Consider the following 20,389-nt stretch of genomic DNA (forward strand, 5'->3'; position numbering starts at 1 on the left):
TCTACCACCTCTTTTTCCGCCGTGTCCTCAGCCGCCACCCCCGTGCCAGGTCCCATTACCCGACCGGCATATCACATGTGCAGGGCGCAACGGTGTCACGCTGTGCTGCACCTGGTATGCCTTGGCGAACGTAGTCACACAGGGGAGGAACTGCTGAGTGTAATGAACAGAGAAATCGACAGATGGCTGTCTCCGCGCAAACTGAAAATCGGAACCATGTTGACCGACAACGGAAAGAACATGGTGTCTGCTCTGCGTCAAGGAAGGTTGTGCCATGCGCCATGCATGGCTCACGTGTTCAATCTGGTTGTCAAGCGGTTCCTAAAATCCACCATCCCACTGCAAGACATCCTTAAAATGTCACGTAAACTGTGCATGCATTTCAGCCATTCCTACACCGCAAAGAACACCCTCCTTGAGCTGCAGCGGCAGAACGGAATTCCACAGCATCGCCTGATCTGCGACGTTGCAACAAGGTGGAATTCAACCCTACACATGTTAGACCGCCTTTACGAGCAGCGAAAGGCCATCACCGATTTCCTGATGTTACAAGCGGATAAAGGTACTCCCCTGTGTAACTTCGATGTCAGCCATTGGCAGCTGATGCGTGACACCTGCCGCTTGCTCAGGCCCTTTGAGGAGGCCACGCTATTCGTGAGTCGGCAGGACTATGGGATGAACGACGTCATTCCTCTGTTGCACGTCCTGGAACAAATGCTGTTAACAATGGCTGGTCAGGGTGCGGTAGACGTGGCGCACAGATCTCAACGCCACATGACCCCTGTGGGGCCAGGACAGGAAGAAGAGGAGGAGGTAGAGGAGGACATTTGTGCTCAGGAATTATTGAGTGAAATGGGTGGTTTTTCCACTCAGCGGACAGGAGTAGAGGAGCAGGAGCATCTGGTAGAGGAGGAAGAGGAGGAGACAGAGGACCCAGACGCACCGTGGCAGTATGCTGTGGAGATGGAGGCAGGGAGTCCCTCGCATTCCTTGGCACAAATGGCCCATAGCATGCTCGGTTGCTTGCGTAGCGACAGCCGAATAATAACCATCAGACAGAGGGATGACTTTTGGCTGTCCACCTTGTTGGACCCTCGCTATCGTTCCAAAATGGTGGCCTTTTTCACACCTGCTGAGAGGGAGGCCAAAATTACGTACTATAAAAACCACCTATGTAGTCAGTTGGTCTCTGCCTTTGTGCGCCAACGTCCATCCTCAGACACTGTGGGCCCTGTGCGCTCACGTTCCGCTGCCATGGCAGCAGGGGAGGGGTGGGGTGGTAGGAGCAGTGGCAGCTCCACCAGCAGCGGCTGCCTCAGTCTGCAGTCGATGATGAGTAGCTTTCTTCACCAGCGCAGTGAGGAAACTACTAACCAGCCGCAGCAGCAGCAGCATCAGGTGGACCTGGAGCAGGAGCTCAAACAACAGGCTTGGGCCTACTTGGACAGCGCCCTGCCAACCGAGGTAGACAATCCCCTTGACTACTGGGCAACGAAACTTGACCTTTGGCCCCAACTAGCTGAATTTGCCCTTGAAAGGCTGTCATGCCCGGCTAGTAGCGTGGCATCGGAGCGCGTGTTTAGTGCGGCAGGAGGTATTGTAACTCCGCGGAGGACACGACTGTCCACCCAAAGTGTGGAGAGACTCACGTTTGTGAAAATGAATCAGGCGTGGATTAGTCTGGATTTCAAACCACCAGTTCCTGACACAACTGACTAAATCCGCCATGAATCATGCCCCTGCCATGTGCCACTTTCAGGTCTCTTCACACTGCTGGTGTGTTTAATTTTTTGACATAGGGTGCAGGCAGATTACGGGCCTCATATAGCTGCTGCCAGGCCCCTAATCTGCCATGGGCCCCTATATACCGCCTCCTCATGCTGCTGCCAAGTCCAGAGTCTCTCATGGGTCCCTGTACGGCCTCCCATTGCTGCTGTCTCCATCGCCACACTCTGCTGCCATGTGCCACTTTCAGGTCTCTTCACACTGCTGGTGTGTTTAATTTTTTGACATAGGGTGCAGGCAGATTACGGGCCTCACATAGCTGCTGCCAGGCCCCTAATCTGCCATGGGCCCCTATATACCGCCTCCTCATGCTGCTGCCAAGTCCAGAGTCTCTCATGGGTCCCTGTACGGCCTCCATTGCTGCTGTCTCCATCGCCACACTCTGCTGCCATGTGCCACTTTCAGGTCTCTTCACACTGCTGGTGTGTTTAATTTTTTGACATAGGGTGCAGGCAGATTACGGGCCTCCTATAGCTGCTGCCAGGCCCCTAATCTGCCATGGGCCCCTATATACCGCCTCTTCATGCTGCTGCCAGGTCCAGAGTCTCTCATGGGTCCCTGTACGGCCTCCCATTTCTGCTGCCAGGAGGCAGCAGGGTCGCAGCAGTGTCAGTGGAGGCAAACGGCCACGGAGTAGAGCACCAGCTCCACTGCAGCCTACCACCACGGCCAGTAGTGGTGCCGGTGTGCACGGAGGAAGTAGCAGTCAGCCAGTGAGGAGTAGCGGAGGCAAAGTTTCCTACTCTGCGGTGTGGCAATTTTTCGTCAAGCCGCCCGAGGAAGTAAACGTAGCCTAATGTCGACTATGTGGCCAGAAAGTCAAGCGTGGCCAGGGGGCCCATGTTGGGACTACAGCGTTGCGTCAGCATATGCAGCGTCGCCATTCGGTGGCCTGGGAAAAACGTGATAAAGATACGGCGGTTCTGCCTGCCCCAGCCCAGGGTTCCATTTTGTCATAGGGTGCTGGCAGATTACGGGCCTCCCATAGGTTCCGCCAGGCCCCATATCGGCCATGGGCCCCCCTACCTCCTGGTCACGCTGCTGCTGAGCCCACAGTGTGACCTGGGTCCCTGTACGGCCTCCCATTGCTTACACTCTGCCATGTGCCACTTTGAGGTCTCCTTACACTACTGTGCTTTTCCATTTTGACATAGGTTGCTGGCAGATTCCAAGCCTTCCATAGGTTCCGCCAGGCCCCATATCGGCCATGGGCCCCCGTACCTCCTGGTCACGCTGCTGCTGGTCCCACAGTGTGACCTGGGTCCCTGTACGGCCTCCCATTGCTTACACTCTGCCATGTGCCACTTTGAGGTCTCTTTAAACTACTGTGCTTTTCCATTTTGACATAGGTTGCTGGCAGATTCCAGGACTTCCATAGGTTCCGCCAGGCCCCATATCGGCCATGGGCCCCCGTACCTCCTGGTCACGCTGCTGCTGGTCCCACAGTGTGACCTGGGTCCCTGTACGGCCTCCCATTGCTTACACTCTGCCATGTGCCACTTTGAGGTCTCCTCACACTACTGTGCTTTTCCATTTTGACATAGGTTGCTGGCAGATTAGAGGACTTCCATAGGTTCCGCCAGGCCCCATATCGGCCATGGGCCCCCGTACCTCCTGGTCACGCTGCTGCTGAGCCCACAGTGTGACCTGGGTCCCTGTACGGCCTCCCATTGCTTACACTCTGCCATGTGCCACTTTGAGGTCTCCTTACACTACTGCGGTTGTCCATTTTGACATAGGTTGCTGGCAGATTCCAGGACTTCCATAGGTTCCGCCAGGCCCCATATCGGCCATGGGCCCCCGTACCTCCTGGTCACGCTGCTGCTGAGCCCACAGTGTGACCTGGGTCCCTGTACGGCCTCCCATTGCTTACACTCTGCCATGTGCCACTTTGAGGTCTCCTTACACTACTGCGGTTGTCCATTTTGACATAGGTTGCTGGCAGATTCCAGGACTTCCATAGGTTCCGCCAGGCCCCATATCGGCCATGGGCCCCCGTACCTCCTGGTCACGCTGCTGCTGAGCCCACAGTGTGACCTGGGTCCCTGTACGGCCTCCCATTGCTTACACTCTGCCATGTGCCACTTTGAGGTCTCCTTACACTACTGCGGTTGTCCATTTTGACATAGGTTGCTGGCAGATTCCAGGACTTCCATAGGTTCCGCCAGGCCCCATATCGGCCATGGGCCCCCGTACCTCCTGGTCACGCTGCTGCTGAGCCCACAGTGTGACCTGGGTCCCTGTACGGCCTCCCATTGCTTACACTCTGCCATGTGCCACTTTGAGGTCTCCTCACACTACTGTGCTTTTCCATTTTGACATAGGTTGCTGGCAGATTAGAGGACTTCCATAGGTTCCGCCAGGCCCCATATCGGCCATGGGCCCCCGTACCTCCTGGTCACGCTGCTGCTGAGCCCACAGTGTGACCTGGGTCCCTGTACGGCCTCCCATTGCTTACACTCTGCCATGTGCCACTTTGAGGTCTCCTTACACTACTGCGGTTGTCCATTTTGACATAGGTTGCTGGCAGATTCCAGGACTTCCATAGGTTCCGCCAGGCCCCATATCGGCCATGGGCCCCCGTACCTCCTGGTCACGCTGCTGCTGAGCCCACAGTGTGACCTGGGTCCCTGTACGGCCTCCCATTGCTTACACTCTGCCATGTGCCACTTTGAGGTCTCCTTACACTACTGCGGTTGTCCATTTTGACATAGGTTGCTGGCAGATTCCAGGACTTCCATAGGTTCCGCCAGGCCCCATATCGGCCATGGGCCCCCGTACCTCCTGGTCACGCTGCTGCTGGTCCCACAGTGTGACCTGGGTCCCTGTACGGCCTCCCATTGCTTACACTCTGCCATGTGCCACTTTGAGGTCTCCTTACACTACTGCGGTTGTCCATTTTGACATAGGTTGCTGGCAGATTCCAGGACTTCCATAGGTTCCGCCAGGCCCTATATCGGCCATGGGCCCCCGTACCTCCTGGTCACGCTGCTGCTGGTCCCACAGTGTGACCTGGGTCCCTGTACGGCCTCCCATTGCTTACACTCTGCCATGTGCCACTTTGAGGTCTCCTTACACTACTGCGGTTGTCCATTTTGACATAGGTTGCTGGCAGATTCCAGGCCTTCCATAGGTTCCGCCAGGCCCCATATCGGCCATGGGCCCCCGTACCTCCTGGTTACGCTGCTGCTGAGCCCACAGTGTGACCTGGGTCCCTGTACGGCCTCCCATTGCTTACACTCTGCCATGTGCCACTTTGAGGTCTCCTTACACTACTGCGGTTGTCCATTTTGACATAGGTTGCTGGCAGATTCCAGGACTTCCATAGGTTCCGCCAGGCCCCATATCGGCCATGGGCCCCCGTACCTCCTGGTCACGCTGCTGCTGAGCCCACAGTGTGACCTGGGTCCCTGTACGGCCTCCCATTGCTTACACTCTGCCATGTGCCACTTTGAGGTCTCCTTACACTACTGCGGTTGTCCATTTTGACATAGGTTGCTGGCAGATTCCAGGACTTCCATAGGTTCCGCCAGGCCCCATATCGGCCATGGGCCCCCGTACCTCCTGGTCACGCTGCTGCTGAGCCCACAGTGTGACCTGGGTCCCTGTACGGCCTCCCATTGCTTACACTCTGCCATGTGCCACTTTGAGGTCTCCTCACACTACTGTGCTTTTCCATTTTGACATAGGTTGCTGGCAGATTCCAGGACTTCCATAGGTTCCGCCAGGCCCCATATCGGCCATGGGCCCCCGTACCTCCTGGTCACGCTGCTGCTGAGCCCACAGTGTGACCTGGGTCCCTGTACGGCCTCCCATTGCTTACACTCTGCCATGTGCCACTTTGAGGTCTCCTTACACTACTGCGGTTGTCCATTTTGACATAGGTTGCTGGCAGATTCCAGGACTTCCATAGGTTCCGCCAGGCCCCATATCGGCCATGGGCCCCCGTACCTCCTGGTCACGCTGCTGCTGAGCCCACAGTGTGACCTGGGTCCCTGTACGGCCTCCCATTGCTTACACTCTGCCATGTGCCACTTTGAGGTCTCCTCACACTACTGTGCTTTTCCATTTTGACATAGGTTGCTGGCAGATTAGAGGACTTCCATAGGTTTCGCCAGGCCCCATATCGGCCATGGGCCCCCGTACCTCCTGGTCACGCTGCTGCTGGTCCCACAGTGTGACCTGGGTCCCTGTACGGCCTCCCATTGCTTACACTCTGCCATGTGCCACTTTGAGGTCTCCTCACACTACTGTGCTTTTCCATTTTGACATAGGTTGCTGGCAGATTAGAGGACTTCCATAGGTTCCGCCAGGCCCCATATCGGCCATGGGCCCCCGTACCTCCTGGTCACACTGCTGCTGAGCCCACAGTGTGACCTGGGTCCCTGTACGGCCTCCCATTGCTTCCACTCTGCCATGTGCCACTTTGAGGTCTCCTTACACTCCTGCGGTTTTCCATTTTGTCATAGGTTGCTGGCAGATTAGCGGCCTCCCATAGGTGCCGCCAGGCCCCATATCGGCCATGGGCCCCCGTATCGCCTGGTCACGCTGCTGCTGGGCCCACAGTGTGACCTGGGTCCCTGTACGGCCTCCCATTGCTTCCACTCTGCCATGTGCCACTTTGAAATCTCTTCACACTCCTGCGGTTGTCCATTTTGTCATAGGTTGCTGGCAGATTAGCGGCCTCCCATAGGTGCCGCCAGGCCCCATATCGGCCATGGGCCCCCGTACCTCCTGGTCACGCTGCTGCTGAGCCCACAGTGTGACCTGGGTCCCTGTACGGCCTCCCATTGCTTCCACTCTGCCATGTGCCACTTTGAAATCTCCTCACACTCCTGCGGTTGTCCATTTTGTCATAGGTTGCTGGCAGATTACAGGCCTTCTATTGATGCCGCCAGGCCCCATATCGGCCATGGGCCCCCGTACCTCCTGGTCACGCTGCTGCTGGTCCCACAGTGTGACCTGGGTCTCTGTACGGCCTCCCATTGCTTCCACTCTGCCATGTGCCACTTTGAAATCTCCTCACACTGCTGCGGTTTTCCATTTTGTCATAGGTTGCTGGCAGATTAGCGGCCTCCCATAGGTGCCGCCAGGCCCCATATCGGCCATGGGCCCCCGTACCTCCTGGTCACGCTGCTGCTGAGCCCACAGTGTGACCTGGGTCCCTGTACGGCCTCCCATTGCTTCCACTCTGCCATGTGCCACTTTGAAATCTCCTCACACTCCTGCGGTTGTCCATTTTGTCATAGGTTGCTGGCAGATTACAGGCCTTCCATAGGTGCCACCAAGCCCCAAATCGGCCATGGGCCCCCGTACCGCCTGGTCACGCTGCTGCTGGGCCCACAGTGTGACCTGGGTCCCTGTACCGCCTCCCATTGCTCCCACTCTGCCATGTGCCACTTTCAGGTCTCCTCACGCTCCTGCTGGTTTCCATTTTGTCATAGGTTGCTGTATGGCCTCCCATTGCTGCTGGCTCCACCGCCACACTGTGGCTCCAAACACTGGTTTTGGCCCCGTGACTGGCCAAAGGAGTGAAGTGTGCGGTGATTCTAAGATCGACGGCACTCATCTGCATGTCATACTGCCTGACAGTATTATTTCTCTTCCCCAGCAGACTCCAAGGGCATTTAAATTAAAGGTACAGTGTTCTGCACTAATATTAAGTCTCTCTGAAGCCTAGAAACACCCTTTTTTAAGTTAAATTCACAGCGAATTTATTCGACTCGAATCGAATATTGTCCACGAATTCGCCGAATCAGTCGAATCGAATTTTTCATTTCTTCGCTCATCTCTAATTGTCACCAGTCCAGTACAGTGTTATCATATCACTGGTGTGGTGGTGATCAGGGGCACTGACTGGGGTGTAAAAAAACAAAAAACAAAGATGAAGAAGAATTTAATTTAATTTTTTTTAAAATTTTTTATTATTTTTATCTTTTTTATTAAATTATTTTTCTACTAATTCTTTTCAATACACTGTAACTGGAGCAATAGAATGTTACCATAGTAACATTGTACTGCTCTGGGCGAGTGATCAGGATTTTTTTTTACACATTATGATTGCTAAGATCGATGTATTTAATTGATATTTGCAACCATTGTGACTGAATGAAACCGATTCATTCAGTCTTTTGTTGTGATTAGCTGTGATTGGACAAAGCTCATCACATGATACAGATGGGTGTGATTAGCCCTGTCTGTACCATGTGACCGTTGTGACCAAAACCAAATGGTTTTTTCACATTTTTCCTTTTTTTATTACATTTTTTTCTTTTTTTTTTTTTTACAATTTTATTTTTTCAACACACTGTGACCAGAGCAATAGAGTGTTACCATTGTAAGATTGTACTACTCTGTGCGGCTCCGTGGCCACATGGGTGGCACCTTCTGATGGGACATCATATGACGTTCACTCAGCAGGAGGAGTGTCCCGCCCGGCTGTCAATCTGCTATAGGGCAGGTGGGAAGGTGGTAAAGATTATTGGGCAAATTTGGGGCCAACATCAAATACATTGGTCATGAAATTCTTACAGACTCCCTTTCATAACACTTTTTTTTCCTTTTTTTAATTATCACTGGTCAATTTTTTATTTTTTTTGTAATATTATCAGTAGTCAAACTTAAGTATTTTTTTGCTTCTTTTGCCTTTTAAATATACAGATAATTAGTTCACTCTTGTCAGACAAATGAAAGCATTGCTCCCCCAATAACTAAATAAATAAATGCCTCAGATTTGTATCATAACTAATAAAATGTATCGTCGAGTTATTAGGTCTGTAAATGAAATGTGAAACTTTAATTGTATCTGTGTAATGGCATTCCTATAAATTTGATCAGAAATGTCATTTTCTATAAACTTTTTTTTTTTTTTATCTCATAGGGATGTCTACTGTAAGCCATCTGTATCTTCTGGGAAAAGAATTGTGTTAGCATCTGCCAGACTGCGCTCCCCCTCCCGTCATCCTCCCCCTCCCTCCATCCTCACCTGGCTCTATCAGTATACAGTAGTTGTATCCATACACAGAGGACGTTGTCACCTGGAGACATAATTACAGAGGGGGACACATTCATAGAAAGACAGATCACAGCTGCTGAACCTCCTCACACCCCTCCCTGCAGAGACGCCCCTACCAGCTAAGTGATGATTATTGATTACAGTGATGGCAATGTGATGGTTTTTATAGCTATACTGATCTGCAGAATACAATGATTTTATTATAGTATCATCTGTACCTTCCCGGGGGACACCGACACCCAACACACAGCACATGAGAGACACAAGAAAAGTATCTTAACCAAGGGAACAGTGTTACACAAGTTATGTCTGATCAAATAATTTAGTAAAATAGATCAATTTTAATAGATAGATAGATAGATAGATAGATAGATAGATAGATAGATAGATAATAGATAGATATAGAATAGATAGATATAGAATAGATAGATAGATAATAGATAGATAGATTAATAGATAGATAGATAGATAGATAGATAGATAGATAGATAGATAGATAGATAGATAGATAATAGATAGATAATAGATAGATAGATAGATAGATAGATAGATAGATAGATAGATAATAGATAGATAGATAGATAGATAGATAGATAGATAGATAGATAATAGATAGATAGATAGATAGATAGATAGATAGATAGATAGATAGATTATAGATTTCTCCATAGATAGATAGATAGATAATAGATAGATTTGGATATTGTGGCATTTTTCTATCATTTTGTATGAATATGTACGTTTGTCTAGGATGTTTCCAGTCCCAGCTGGTAGTTACTACATCACCCACCATTGATGAGCCGTACTTCCAAGAATGTGTGCGAGGGGAACATAGATAAAGTCCTCACCAAGGCGAGCTGGAAAGCCGCACTCTCCACTATATACCTGCTAACTGCCAAAGCTAATGGCCACTATTCAGTGCTCTTTCTCCTTGACCTCTCTGCGGCCTTCGACACAGTCGACCACCCCCTCCTCCTCAAAAACTACACTCCCTCGGCCTCAGAGCTTCTGCTCTCTCCTGGCTCTCATCCTACCTGTCACAATGCTCTTTCAGCGTTACCTATAATGCTACCACCTCCCCCTCGCTCCCCCTCTCTGTTGGGGTCCCTCAAGGCTCTGTCCTTGGGCCCCTTCTCTTCTCCATCTACACCTCCTCCCATGGCCAACTCATACACTCTCACGGCTTCAACTACCACCTCTATGCCGACGACACACAAACACAAAGGAGTTAACTGGGGGGGGGGGGGCGATCAAGGGGTTAAACGGGATTACTGGTGTACTGGCGGGCAATCTGGCACTATCTGGGAGGGGCGCTAACACTATCGGAAGTCGCCAGCGACACTGATACAGTGATCAGTAAAAATCGGTTCACTGATCAGTGACACGGGTGAGAGGGCAGTGAAGGGGTTAACTGGGGGGGTGATCAGGGGGTTAAATGTGTCTTAGGTGTGTTCTAACTGTGGGAATGTGCTGTTTTACTCACTGTTTGTATGTCTTCTTCTCTGTCTGGAACGGAATGTGTCCAGGCAGAGAAGAATGACATCATATCCTGTCATGTGTAAATGTCAACACAGGACAGGATAGGACAGGGAGCGATCATCTGATTTCAGCCAGACATCACTGGCTGAAATCTAATGATTGATCCCTCCGGGATCGAATGGTGTCACCCACGGGTCGTCATGAGCGTGCGCGCGCCCCCTGCCGGCGAAAATGTCGGGAGCGCGGAACCCATTTTAAAATGTGGTTTTGAGCCTGAGTGCCGCCCTGCACACGTATATATACAGTGGCAGGGCGGCAAGCAGTTAAACTGAACCTCTCCAAAACCGAGTTTCTTGTCTTCCCCCCAGCCCGGACACCACCCCCCATTGACTTCTCCATCACATCCAGCAATGCCACCATCAAACCCGCCCCGCAGGCCAGAGTACTTGGTGTCATTCTGGACTCCAACCTATCCTTCCAGCCCCAAGTCCAATCTTTAACAAACTCGTGCAGACTCCACCTCCGCAACATCGCCAAAATCCGCACGTTCCTAACTCCAGAAACCACAAAACAGCTCATCCACTCCCTCATCATATCACGACTCGACTACTGCAACTCCCTCCTCACTGGCCTGCCTCGCCGCTGGCTATCCCCGCTTCAGTCTATCCTGAATACGGCTGCCAGACTCATCCACCTTACCAACCGCTCCATCTCCGCCACCCCCCTCTGTCAATCCCTCCACTGGCCTCCACCCCCCTCTGCCAATCCCTCCACTGGCTTCTGATTGCGCAATGGATCAAATTCAAAATCCTAACACTGACGTACAAAGCCGTCCACCATACTGCCCCGAACTACATCACTGACCTAATATCCAAGTACCACCCAGCACGAACACTCCGCTCCTCACAAGACCTCCTTCTCTCTAGTTCCCTGGTCTCCTCCTCCCATGCCCGCCTCCAGGACTTCTCCAGGGTGTCACCCATCCTCTGGAACTCCCTGCCCCAACCCATCAGATTATCACCTACTCTCCTCTCCTTTAGGCGCACCCTGAAAACCCATCTCTTCAGGGAAGCCTACCCCACCCCCTGCTAACTTGCCGACCTCCTCCACTCTTCCTACCACTCCATCCCCCACAGCTATCTCCTCCTGTGCCACCATCCCCTCCCTCCTAGATTGTAAGCTCCAAAGAGCAGGGCCCTCAATCCCCTCATGTTTTGCATTGTATTGGTATTGTTCTGTCACATGTTCTGTCCCCCTTTATAATGTACAGCGCTGAGCGAACTATCGGCGCTTTATAAATACTGTATAATAATAATAATAATAATATACAAGCTCTACTGTTTCAGTCACCAGGAACTTGACCAAAAAACACTCCATCATTGGTATTCTACCCACTTCACGTTACCTAAATTTTACCTGACATGGTCCCCTAGGTGCTGGTGACTATGTGGAGAAACGGAATTTTTCCCCATATTTTATGCACCCTTACTGGAATGCTATCTACTTCCTAGCCTCTGATATTATAGGGCACTTAGATCTTACCTGACACTGTCCTTACATTACTGAATTTAGGTACTGAACAAATACCCCCTAATGTTACATTTTGTGGTTCTCTACCTACTTTGTGCAGCTGAACGCACCATTGTTAGAATATGGAATTCCCTTTCACAGCCCAGTGTGGTCAACACTCTTAGAGATTTAAACTACCAATGTGAAATGGAAAAAATACCAGAATTAAATAAAAATAATTGGCACAAAAATTCATTCTAATTTGGTCCATATGGCTAAATAATGCAGATTGTACTTTATAAGATTGATGACATGTACTTACATTGCCTTGTATTGCTGACTGGAACTATTTGCTTGTATTGTTAGTCCACTCCCGTGTTTGATTACCCTCCTCCAATATTTCTCCTCCTTCTACCCTGCCTTAACCGTAAAGCGGAGTTCCACATGGAAAAAAAATAACAAAAACTGTAGCTTCTGACTTTTAAAATACAGCCACTTACCTGTCCCTGGGTCCAGAGATGTCCTCACCACCACCGCTGATTTCACCGGCCGTCTTCTTTCTCCAGCGCCGGCATCTTCAGTGTGGGCACCCAGCTGTGACAGCTTGCGGCTTCACAGCCGGGGTGCCCACTGAGCATGTGCGAGAAGCATTGTGCTTCCTGAATGGCCCCATAGTCTTCTGGGACCTGTCACGTGACACAAAAGACTACAGGGAGGGAGGGGGGAGGACAACTTCCGCTTCCGATCGCCCAGGCGATTGCAGGGGAAGTGGGAGCGGGTACCTGTCAAATTCGGGCAATCGTTCCCCAAAGGTGCCAATCCTTAATGAGGAGCGAGGGACAAAGGCTTCAAGTGGAACTTCCCCTTTTGGGTGGAGCTCCACTTTAACTTCCCTCTCTATACTCCCTTTTCCTTCCCTCTTACATCCCCAAGATGAAGACATTTGTTCTCCACCATTACTATGGCTGTAAACTTCCGTTCAGTCTACTAATTCTATGTGACCTGCTGTTTGCATTACTGTTTTTCTTCGTGTCATTTATGCTCCTGTAATTTGTATGACTTCATTCTTCTGTACACCTTTACTGCTTTATGAATTTATTGATATAGTCGGATACATCTACATACAATGATAAATATAATGAATGTGACACTGACAAATGACATCACAATCATCTTCTAAGAGAACGTGTTTAATATTTACCTTTATGGAAGGTGATGACAGAAATCTTCCCTCTCTTGAGTGATGGGTGTCTCTGGTATCTGACGCTTTAGGATGTTTTTGATACTTTGTCCCCCTCTGGTCACTGTGGTTCCTCCTCAATAAGAGACTACATTGTTCTGTAGTGATGTAACGGCTGATGGGAGGAATCGCTACACCCAGCAGGAGACAAGGTTTCCAACAAACCCAAAGTATCTGATACTAGTGGCGTCCATAGCTCTTCAAGAGAGACTCAGTTAGACTCACCATCTACCGAAGAGGTAAGTATTAAATATTTAAATTCACAAACACGAGTACAATACTAAAATAGGTAATAATAGAGATAATGCCATAACTACAGGTAGCCCAGTGTTGCTCCATACATATCAGCGGATAACTGTCTTTGTATTCAGGTCAGGTCTGAGCAGAATTATGTAACATTTTGGGAAGAATATACAGCCAAGAAGTCCAGAACTTGATGCCATTATAGCAAAGACCTCCACAGCCACCATGTATTTCCCTCTGGTGCTCAGATAGGCCGGGATCATGGCAATCCAGACACTGCAGAACACCAGCATGCTGAAGGTGATGTACTTGGCCTCATTAAAACTGTCCGGTAAAGTCCTGGCCATAAAAGCGATAATGAAGCTCACAGCTGCCAGAAGCCCCATATATCCCAGGACAGAGTAGAAGCCGATAACTGAACCCTCATTACACTGAATGATGATCTTCCCCTGATAAGAGTGAGTGTCTCGATCCTGGAAGGGGGGAGAAATAGACAACCAAGTGACACAGATTATGACTTGGACCAGTGAGAAGACACAAATGATACAATTGGGCAGTTTGGTTCCCATCCATTTCCTCCAGGGACTCCCAGGTTTGGTGGCCTTAAAGGCAATACACACCATGATACTTTTGGCAAGTAGAGAAGAGACGGCAACTGAGAAGATGACACCAAAAGAGGTGACACGCAGCATGCAGGTCACATCTACTGGATGGCCGAGGAACAAGAAGACACAGAGGAAGCTCAGCATGATGGAGACCAGGAGAAGATAGCTCAGGTTCCGGTTATTGGCTTTAACAATGGGGGTGTCCTGGTAATATATAAATATCCCCAATATTAAACCAGTCAGAAGGCAACAGAGGATGGAGACAGCTGAAAATACGGCAACAATGGTGTCATCAGTGTAGGAGAGAAATTCCACCACTCTTGGAACACACCGATCCTGCTTCTCATTTGGCCATTCATCATCAGGACATTTCATGCAGTTTTCACTGTCTGCAGGAAGAACAATACAAACACAATGAGCATCGGGGTCAGAGCTTCTGAGGAAATGAACTGTCTTGTGTTGTCTCCCAGCTAGCAATGGGATTTCCATCAGTTAATTGTGGGAGATAGATAGATAGATAGATAATAGATAATAGATAGATAGATAGATAATAGATAGATAGATAGATAGATAATAGATAGATAGATAATAGATAGATAGATAGATAGATAGATAATAGATAGATAATAGATAGATAGATAATAGATAGATAATAGATAATAGATAGATAGATAGATAATAGATAATAGATAGATAGATAGATAGATAATAGATAGATAGATAATAGATAGATAGATAGATAGATAGATAGATAGATAGATAGATAATAGATAGATAGATAGATAGATAGATAGATAATAGATAATAGATAGATAGATAGATAATAGATAGATAGATAATAGATAGATAGATAGATAGATAGATAGATAGATAGATAATAGATAGATAGATAGATAATAGATAGATAGATAATAGATAGATAGATAGATAGATAGATAGATAGATAGATAGATAGATAATAGATAGATAGATAATAGATAGATAGATAATAGATAGATAGATAGATAATAGATAGATAATAGATAGATAGATAGATAGATAGATAGATAGATAGATAGATAGATAGATAGATAATAGATAGATAGATAGATAATAGATAGATAGATAGATAATAGATAGATAGATAGATAGATAGATAGATAGATAGATAGATAGATAGATAGATAGATATCACACAGTTGAACTCCTATGTGTAGAGGCTGCACATTATGTACATTGGTATGTGCTTAAAATTTTTTGGAAAATAATAAAAAAAGATATGTAAAATAAATAGGCAAAAAGTGATAATGGGGAATTTCAATTTAATTGTCTGAAAACCCTGAAAATGAACATCTCTTTTTTCCTACCGTTTGGCCTGTTAAATATACCATTGTAAACATTTTGTTTTAACCACTTGCTGCCCGGCCACTGTAGAAATACGGCGGCAGGGTGGCACGGGCAGGCAAAACCACGTTCTAAAATGTGTGTTTTGTAAACAGGTAGGGAGCGAGCGCGAGACGCGCCACCGCCCTGCCTGTCCCTCCGAACACAGCCGTGGATGTCAGTCGCCGGGTCACAGCCGGTCCTTACCGGTTATGACCCGGCGATCGGCGGCAATAGCTGACCGAGAGCACAGCTGCAGTAGCTGTGCTTTCTGTCAGTTCCCTGACAGCTCCGGACAAGCTGGTCAGGACAGAAGAGTTTCTCTTCCCGATCAGCGATGTTCCCTTCAGCCCCTACACCCCCGCCCTGCCCCTAGTAAAACACTCCCCTCACACAGATAACCCTTCCCTGAAAAATAATGTTAACCCCTTCCTCCCCAGTGCCATTAGTACAGTGTCAGTGGTTTTTTTTTGCACTGATCTCTGTATTGGTGTCACTGTGGACGTCAGTGACCCCAAGTCAGTACCCCCCCAGTGTCAGAATGCCCGCTGCAGTCCCGCCATAAGTCGCTGAACACCGCCATAAGTCCCTTATCGCCCCCATTATTAGTATAAAGAAAACCTAAAAATCCCAGTATCTTTCCCGCCATTTGTAAACGCTATAACTTTCACGTAAACCAATTAATTTACACGTATTGTTTTTTTTTTTTACCAAAGACATGTCGCAGAATGCATTTTGGCACAAATTTATGACTAAATTTGATTTTTACATTTTTTTTTACTGGACATGTTTTATAGCAAAAATTCCAAAATATTGTTTTTTTTCCTCAAAATTGTCAGCCTTTTTTTATAGTGCAAAAAATAAAAACCGCACAGGCGATCAAATACCACCGAAAGAAAGCTCAATTTGTGGGAAAAAAAGGATGTAAATTTCATTTATGTACCGTATTGCATCACCGCGCAATTGTCTGTTAAACTAACACAGCGCTGTATAGCAAAAAAATGTCGTAAATTGCAGTATTTATCCCATAGTTTGTAGACGCTATAACTTCCACACAAAGCAATAAATATACACTTATTGGGATTTTTTTTACCAAAAACATGGAGCAGAATACATTTTGGCCTAAATTTATAACCAACTTTGAGTTTACTATATATTTTTTATAGCTGAAAGTAAAATATATTGTTTTTCATCAAAATTTTTGTGATTTTTTTGTTTATAGCGTAAAAAATAAAAAGCGAACAGATTATCAAATACCACCGAAAGAAAGCTCTATTTGTGTGAAAAAAAGGACGTAAATTTTGTTTGGGTGCAGCAATTATCAGTTGAATTAGTGCAGCGCCGAGTAGCAAAAAGAGGCGTGGTCATTAAGGGGGGTAAATCCTCAGGAAGGCAAGTGGTACAAAAGGTTATAACTGTGGGGGTAGAGCTGATGGAAGTGATAAATGTGTAATTGGAGTCATATTGTTACATAGTTACATAGTTGGTCTGACTGAAAAAAGACAAAAGTCCATCCAGTTCAACCATAGAAAAAAAATTATAATCCTACACCCACAGTGGATCCAGCGGAAGGCAAAAAAAAAACAGCAAAGCACGATCCAATTTGCACTTGCATGAGAAAAAAATACCTTCCTGATCCCCCGAGAGGCAATCAGATATTCCCTGGATCAACTTTCCCTATAAATGTTATATCCAGTTATATTCTGTGTATCCAAGAAACAATCCAGGACTTTCCTACAGCAATCCACTGAGCTGGCCACACCCAACTCTGGAGGGAGTCTATTCCACATTCTCACAGCTCTTACTGTGAAGAAACCTTTCCGTGTTTGAAGATTACATTTCTTTTCCTCCAGACGTAGATAGTCCTCTGTGATGACCTCAGGGTGAATAACTACACCGAGTTCACTATCTGAACCACTGATGTATTTATACATGGAGATTATACCCCCCCTTATGTATTATACATGGAGATCATATCCCCCCTTATGTATTATACATGGTGATCATATCCCCCCTTATGTATTATACATGGAGATCATATCCCCCCTTATGTATTATACATGGAGATCATATCCCCCCCTTTATGTATTATACATGGAGATCATATCCCCCCTTATGTATTATACATGGAGATCATATCCCCCCTTATGTATTATACATGGTGATCATATCCCCCCTTATGTATTATACATGGAGATCATATCCCTCCTTATGTATTATACATGGAGATCATATCCCCCTTATGTATTATACATGGTTATCATATCCCCCCTTATGTATTATACATGGAGATCATATCCCCCCTTATGTATTATACATGGTTATCATATCCCCCCTTATGTATTATACATGGAGATCATATCCCCCTTATGTATTATACATGGAGATCATATCCCCCTCTTATGTATTATACATGGATATCATATCCCCCCCTTATGTATTATACATGGATATCATATCCCCCCCTTATGTATTATACATGGATATCATATCCCCCCCTTATGTATTATACATGGATATCATATCCCCCCCTTATGTATTATACATGGAGATCATATCCCCCCTTATGTATTATACATGGTGATCATATCCCCCCTTATGTATTATACATGGTGATCATATCCCCCCTTATGTATTATACATGGAGATCATATCCCCCCCTTATGTATTATACATGGTGATCATATCCCCCTTATGTATTATACATGGAGATCATACCCCCCCTTATGTATTATACATGGAGATCATATCCCCCCCCCTTATGTATTATACATGGAGATCATATCCCCCCCCCTTATGTATTATACATGCAGATCATATCCCCCCTTTATGTATTATACATGGAGATCATATCCCCCTTATGTATTATACATGGAGATCATACCCCCCCCTTATGTATTATACATGGAGATCATATCCCCCCCCCCTTATGTATTATACATGGAGATCATATCCCCCCCCCTTATGTATTATACATGCAGATCATATCCCCCCTTTATGTATTATACATGGAGATCATATCCCCCTTATGTATTATACATGGAGATCATATCCCCCTTATGTATTATACATGGAGATCATATCCCCCCCCTTATGTATTATACATGGAGATGATATCCCCCCCCCTTATGTATTATACATGCAGATCATATCCCCCCTTATGTATTATACATGGAGATCATAGCCCCCTGATGTATTATACATGGAGATCATATCCCCCTTATGTATTATACATGGAGATCATATCCCCCCCCTTATGTATTATACATGGAGATGATATCCCCCCCCCCTTATGTATTATACATGCAGATCATATCCCCCCTTTATTTATTATACATGGAGATCATATCCTCCCTTATGTATTATACATGGAGATCATATCCCCCTTATGTATTATACATGGAGATCATATCCCCCCTTATGTATTATACATGGTGATCCTATCCCCCCCTTATGTATTATACATGGAGATCATATCCCCCTTATGTATTATACATGGAGATCATATCCCCCCTTATGTATTATACATGGAGATCATATCCCCCCTTATGTATTATACATGGAGATCATATCCCCCCTTATGTATTATACATGGAGATCATATCCCCCCTTATGTATTATACATGGAGATCATATCCCCCCTTATGTATAATACATGGTGATCATATCCCCCCTTATGTATTATACATGGAGATCATACCCCCCCTTATGTATTATACATGGAGATCATATCCCCCTTATGTATTATACATGGAGATCATATCCCCCCTTATGTATTATACATGGAGATCATATCCCCCTTAATCTCCTTTTTTAAGTAGAGAATACATTCAGTTCCTCTAATCTTTCCTCGTAGCTGAGCTCCTCCATGCCTCGTATCAGTGTGGTTTCCCTTTGCTTTTTTTTCCTCCAGTTCCCCAATGTTCTTTTTGTGAATTGGTGCCCAAAACTGAACTGCATATTCTAGTTGAGGTGTTAATAATGATAATAATACAAGAGAGGATTTTGCTCGCTTTAGAACCCGCAGCTTGCATGCCATTATTAAGCTTGTGATCTACCAGAACCCCTAAATCCTTCTCCATCATTGACCCCCCAGATCCTTCTCCACCATTGACCCCCAAAGATCCTTCTCCACCATTTACCCCCCAGTTGTACCCCCCTAGTATGTATGATGCATATTCTTAGCCCCCAAGTGCAGAATCTTACATTTATCAACATTAACCCTCATTGGCCCCATAGTCCCCCAATTACACAGAGCATTGAGGTCGGCTTGTAAGTTGGAGACATCCTGTAAGGACGTTATTCCTGGCACAGCTTGGTGTCATCTGCAAACACTGAAATGGGATTTATAATCCCAAATCCTATATTGTTTATAAATATATTAAAAAGTAAGGGTCCCAACACTGAACCTTGGGGTACCCCACTAATCACACTGTACCTTGGGGTACCCCACTAATAACACTGAACCTTGGGGTACCCCACTAATAACACTGAACCTTGGAGTACCCCACTAATCACGCTGAACCTCGGGGTACCCCACTAATAACACTGAACCTTGGGGTCCCCCACTAATAACACTGAACCTTGGGGTACCCCACTAATAACACTGAACCTTGGGATCCCCCACTAATAACACTGAACCTCGGGGTACCCCACTAATAACACTTACAACCCTAGGCCATTCAGAGTATGAATCATTAACCGCTACTCTCTGAATACCATCTTTTAGCCAGTTTTCTATCCATTTACATTCTGATTTTTCCAGCCCGTAGACTTTACCTTACACATTAGCCGTGTGTGGGGAACTCTTTTACAAAATCCAAGTATACCACATCCACCGCCACCTCTCTGTCCGAGTATACCACGTCCACTGTCACCCCTCAGTCTGAGTATACCACGTCCACAACCACCCCTCTGTCCATGTTTACCACATCCACCGTCACCCCTCTGTCCAAGGTTTTTCTCACCTCCTCATAAAAAGAAATCAGATTTGTTTGACAACTTCTGTCTTTCATGAATCCATGTTGTCTGTTGCTTAAAATATTTTTTCCAGCAAGAACCCATCTATGTGGTCTTTTATTAAACTCTCCAGTATCTTCCCAACTATAGAAGTTACACTAACAGGTCTATAATTACTTGGTAAAGATTTTG

General features: G+C 46.8%; 1 protein-coding gene across 1 annotated transcript; it reads right to left on the minus strand.

Moving 5' to 3' along the window:
- Positions 1 to 12,866: 12,866 nt before the first annotated feature.
- Positions 12,867 to 14,266, minus strand: LOC149434114 (vomeronasal type-2 receptor 26-like). The gene has a single exon (XM_089664093.1). The coding sequence runs from the start codon at positions 14,249 to 14,251 to the stop codon at positions 13,373 to 13,375; it is 879 nt and encodes a 292-aa protein (XP_089520219.1). The 5' UTR covers positions 14,252 to 14,266; the 3' UTR covers positions 12,867 to 13,372.
- Positions 14,267 to 20,389: the final 6,123 nt, after the last annotated feature.

This window comes from Staurois parvus, unplaced genomic scaffold, assembly GCF_062004578.1.
Source record: "Staurois parvus isolate SC_StPar_1 unplaced genomic scaffold, SC_StPar_1.0 ptg001832l, whole genome shotgun sequence".
NCBI classification, from domain to species: Eukaryota; Metazoa; Chordata; class Amphibia; order Anura; family Ranidae; genus Staurois; species Staurois parvus.

Coding starts and splice junctions, on each gene's coding strand:
- LOC149434114 (XM_089664093.1), bottom strand. CDS start 14,251: ATGAAATGTCCTGATGATGAATGGCCAAATGAGAAGCAGGATCGGTGT.